Source organism: Mandrillus leucophaeus, unplaced genomic scaffold, assembly GCF_000951045.1.
Source record: "Mandrillus leucophaeus isolate KB7577 unplaced genomic scaffold, Mleu.le_1.0 Scaffold1031, whole genome shotgun sequence".
NCBI classification, from domain to species: Eukaryota; Metazoa; Chordata; class Mammalia; order Primates; family Cercopithecidae; genus Mandrillus; species Mandrillus leucophaeus.
This window is the reverse complement of record NW_012098444.1, coordinates 230,963-235,739: the sequence shown is the minus strand read 5'-3', so window position 1 is coordinate 235,739 and position 4,777 is coordinate 230,963. Positions and strand designations below refer to the sequence as shown.

The 4,777-nt window shown below is 48.7% G+C and overlaps 1 protein-coding gene across 1 annotated transcript in view; it reads right to left on the bottom strand.

Annotated features, from left to right (window-relative positions):
• Positions 1-2,150: 2,150 nt before the first annotated feature.
• The window catches only part of LYPD8 (LY6/PLAUR domain containing 8), a 13,601-nt gene continuing 10,974 nt past the window's right edge, over positions 2,151-4,777 (bottom strand). The window contains exon 4 of the mRNA XM_011978223.1: positions 2,151-2,585. Within this exon, the coding sequence (XP_011833613.1) occupies positions 2,347-2,585 (239 nt within the window). The 3' untranslated portion in view covers positions 2,151-2,346. The remainder of the gene's footprint in view (positions 2,586-4,777) is intronic.

The following is a 4,777-nucleotide window of genomic DNA, read 5'->3' as shown; positions in this document are numbered from 1 at the left end:
AAAAAACAAACAAAAAAAAGAACCAGCTAGCTGGTAGTTCAGACAATGCAGATGAGAGGCAGAGAAGCCCCCGTTGCTGTCTGTGAGGCCATGGTGTCAGCAGCCACGGAGGGCCTAGGAAGGGCAAGTAGAGTGTATACGAGATTCTGAGACTGAGACAGAAGCAGCTGTAACCTTAGTGAGGTTGGCATCATCAGAGGGAGCTGAGCAGAGACAGTTCCTTCTACATCAGCATTTCTTGTGGCCTCTCTTCCCACTGTCTTTAGGGAGCGCCCTCCAGACTGCAATCTTCTACTGTTAACATTTACTCCTTGCCAAGCTCTGTGCTAAGCTTCACAGGGAGAACTATGTTGACAGACCTCACAACCCCATGTAGCAGACCTTATCACTATCCCCATTATACACTTGGGGAAACTAAGGCCCAGAGAGGAAAAGTCTCTTCCTCAAGGTCCTGTGGCTGGATTTACGAGCATAAGTGATGGATGTCACTGCCAGCCCTGGCCCCTGAGCCATTCTGCACAGCCCTCCAGGGGCTCTCTCTTTGTACTTATCAGCTGGCTACAGACAGAGCACTTAACTGAGAGTCCAATGGGTTATGAGGGATGGTGGAACTGTGGGAACAAAGAAGCATGACGCCTTCCTTACTCCTGGAGAAGAGCAACCCTGGACAGATGTCCCGCCAGGAGCATCTATTGCTGAGAAATAAACTCCCATTGTGTGATTTTTTTTTTTACTAAGGTATACTTGTTATAGCAGCACAACCTAGCCTATTATATTAAGAAGTAATAGCAACTTTACAATGGAGAAACCTGAAAGATATTAACCTTAACCAAGGTTAACATCACCAGTAATATGACTCGTTGACGTCACGTATCTCCTGATAAAATGCACTGAGACGGGCGTATCATTGCCATGGTTTTCTTGCCAAAAATGCATAACCTCAATCTGATCACAAGAAAACTTCAGACGAGCTCAGATTGGGAAACATTCTACAAAATGGCCAATAATTTTCTTAATTATCGAGGTCTTGGTAGATGCCAGAACTGCCGCCATTTGAAGGAGACTGAGGGGACATGACAATTAAATGCAAAGAATTGGATCCTGGATCAGGAAAAAAAAGACATCCATAGAAACTGGTGAAATGCAAATGAGGTCTGTTCGTGAGCAATATTGTTTCTGTGAACATTTCCTGCTTTCAGTAACTGTACTGTGATTATCTGAAATGTGAACGTGAGGAGAAGCTGCATGAAGGAGATAGTAGAATTCTGTGTCTAATTTTTGCAAGTTTTCAGTAAGTCTAAAATTCCATTTCAAAATCACAAGCTGAAATCAGTAAGAGTACATGTGGTGATGAGTTGCCATCCGAGGACCTTTATGGTGGCTTTGTCCACGGTGCATTGCCAGCAATCCTGGCTAATGCTGACCCACATCAGTTTACAAAAAAATATTTGTTACCGCAAACCCCATTTTTCCAAGCTCAGCTCAAGGCCCGCCTTATTTACTAGACCTGGACCTCTGGGCATATTCGATTGAATGGTTTTCTTGCTCCCTTGGCATTTGATATGGAGTTAGTAACTGTGTGTTTGATTATAAGCTCTCTGAGGGGCCGGACTGGGGCTCTGTGGCCACAGTCCATTCTGCACAAGGCTGCAGAAAACTTCCTCAGCCAGGAATGGAGCCTGGCATTGCAGCTTTCCCAGTGACTTACTCGTGTCCCTGCCTGGGAAGGCTAGTCAGTAGGAGCATGCTGGTCTTCAACCCTCCAACCCTCCTTGGGCCCCCATCGTGATAGGACCCTGAGATGATGCTGTTTTCTTCACTCACTGTGGACTTCTGACCACAATCAGGACAACTGTTGAAGAGCCATATATTGGCCAATACTGAAGGAGCTTCTGTACTGGGGTCAACACAGGCCTTATAAGGTAGGCGGGGAGCTCCTTTTGTGTGACAGTGCGGATGGTGGCATGTCCGTCCCCAGAGGTGCAGGCTGCAAGGTCAAGGGGTTGGCTTCCCAGAAGCACAATGTCATCAGATCCCAGAAACAAACGTGCACAGTTTCAAAGGCAAGAACCCCACCTGCAGCCCAGGAGTGGGAGGTGGTGCTGGATAACAGCTCAAATGAGGCCCAGCCCAGAATGCATCAGGACAGATTTGGGCAGTGAATGAACCAGCGCTTTAATAATGGAGAACAAGGCAGCTGTCGGCATTACCTGGAGACCTGTGACTCCCACTTACTGGGCAGTTAAATGGGGCAGGGCAGGGAAAGAGGGTGTCAGCACCCCATGGGGTGCTCTGGACCTCAGAGCAGCAGAAATGGGGTGCTGGACAAAGTGCAGCCCCAGGACCTCAGGGCCACAGTCCCAGCAGAAGGAGGCTGGCAAAGGCCAAGAGGCTGAGGGAAGCTTTGAAGCCCATGTTGTGGGAAGTGGTCGGCGTAGACGTGGGGGTTAAGTTGTTTACGTTTGCACACTCAAACTTTCGAAAGATGACTCCTCCAAAAGTCTTATTTTCACCAGACAGGAACTGACAGGTGGCGTTACTGACATTGGAACAGCCTTTCACCACGAGACTGTTAGACTCAGTGTCTGTGAATGCAAAGGAGACAGGAGGGATGCCACTCAGTCCTTTGTCCTCCCACTGCTCTCAGTTCGTCACCTGCAGCGTGCAGCGTGGTGGCCTGGTGACCGGCAGGAGCTGGTGTGCTCCTGAAACCCAGGCAGGAAGGAGCCTGCATGTTCAGAGTCAAGAACACCACGTGGCAATGGCAGAGAGACCCTGGAGGTCAGAGGCCTGGACTCCCACCGCCACCTGACCCTGGAGGCAGCAGACTCCTGGGGCGAGTGGCCAGCCCAGGCTAAACAGAGGAGGTCAGAGCTGGACCTAGGACTCACATCTCCCGTGTTCCTGTGTAGCTGGAAGGTGAGGAAACCAGGAACAGGTTCAAAAGGCAGTTCTCTGTTCTCAGTTCAGGAAGGGGTCAGTACCTTGGGCTCCCCTCTCCTCTTCCAGGCTTTGTTTTCCGTCCTCACTCCTCTCTGGACCTGAGTCCTCCCTGCCTGAGTTTTCCCCGAGAAGAAGGAAGGGCCACCAGGAGGGATGTAAGAGACCACGTCTTGTCTCTGCCATAAATTGGGGTTCTGCTATGTTTAATCATGTTTTGAGATTCAGGTGCTAGTAAAAGGCCTAGGGCGTTTGCACAGAAGATGTAGTTCTGATAGCAGCTGCCTGTTATTGAGCACGTACTGTGTGCCCCGATTGCTCTGTCAGCTGCAATTCACACAGCCCTGGAGGCAGGCACCTCACAGAGGCCAAGGGACTCACGGAGGTGAAGTGACTCCACTCACCACTTGTCAGAGGCAGGGCTGCAATTTGAGTTCAAGGCTGGCTCTAGGAGCAGACATGAAGCAAGGCTGCAATTTGAGTTCAAGGCCGGCTCTAGGACCAGGCATGGTGGCTCACACCTGTAATCTTGGCACTTTGGGAGGCCGAGGTGAGAGGATTACTTGAGGCCAGGAGTTTGAGACCAGACTGGGAAACATTGTCTCTACAAAAAATTAAAAAGTTATCCAGGGGTAGTGGCATGTGCCTGCAGTCCACTACTGGGGAGGCTGAGATGGGAGATCGACTTGAGCCAGGAGTTTGAGGCAGCAGTGAGCCAGTGATCGCACCCCTGCATTCTAACCTGGGCGACAGAGCAAGACCCTGTCTCGAACAGCAACAACAACAATGGCTGATTCTAAACTTGCTTGGAAAAGGAGTGGGAAACCTCCAAATGCTGTTTTATAGTAAGCATCAGTGCTGACGTTTTTTGTTTTGAGATGGAGTCTCGCTCTGTCGTCCAGGCTGGAGTGTAGTGGTGCAATCTTGGCTCACTGAAGGCTCCATCCCCCAGGTGCTAGCGGTTCTCCTGCCTCAGCCTCCCGAGTAGTTGGGACTACAGGTGCGTGCCACCACACCTGGCTAATTTTTGTATTTCTAGTAGAGACGGGGTTTCACCATGTTGGCCAGGCTGATCTTGAACTCCTGACCTCAAGTGATCAGCCTGCCTTGGCCTCTCAAAGAGCTGGGATTACAGGCATGAGCCACCACACCTGGCCAGTGCTGAAAACTGAGTTAGAGTGAGTTAAGGAGGTGTGTTTCATGGAATATTTCTACTGTATTTAAAAAAATGATCTTGAACAAAAAGAAACAAAAATACCCCTACATTTATGATAGCTTTGATCTGTCTGGCTTTCAGCGTAAGTCAAGTCCTATGAGAAAGAAGAAAATTGATCCCTTTTATCAGACCTGGGGACAAGATAAGCAGAGAGAGAAAGATCTTTCTGATGTCATGTTGCCTTAGGACACAGCTTTAGAATTTAAAATCATAGCAGTTTAGACATCCCAGAAATCTTAAAAGTGAAAGGCGCTTTAAATGGATATTACTAAGGAAAGTAGCCGTTTTGAAAAGGCTACATACTGTATGATTTCAACTATAGGACAGTGTGGAAAAGGCAAAACTCTGGAGGCAGTAACAAAGATCAGTGGTTGTCAGAGCTTGGAGGGCAGGGAGGGGTGAGTAGGTAGAGCACAGAGGAATTTTAAGGCAGTGGAAATGCTCTATATAGTACTACTACAATGGTGGACGTATATCATTATACATTTGTCCAAACTCACGGAATATACAACACCAAGGGGGGCCCTAATGTAAGCTGTCAACTTTGGATGATGCTGTATCAATGTAGCCTCATTGCTTAGAACAAATGTACCTCTCTGGTGGGATGTTGGCAGCGGGGAG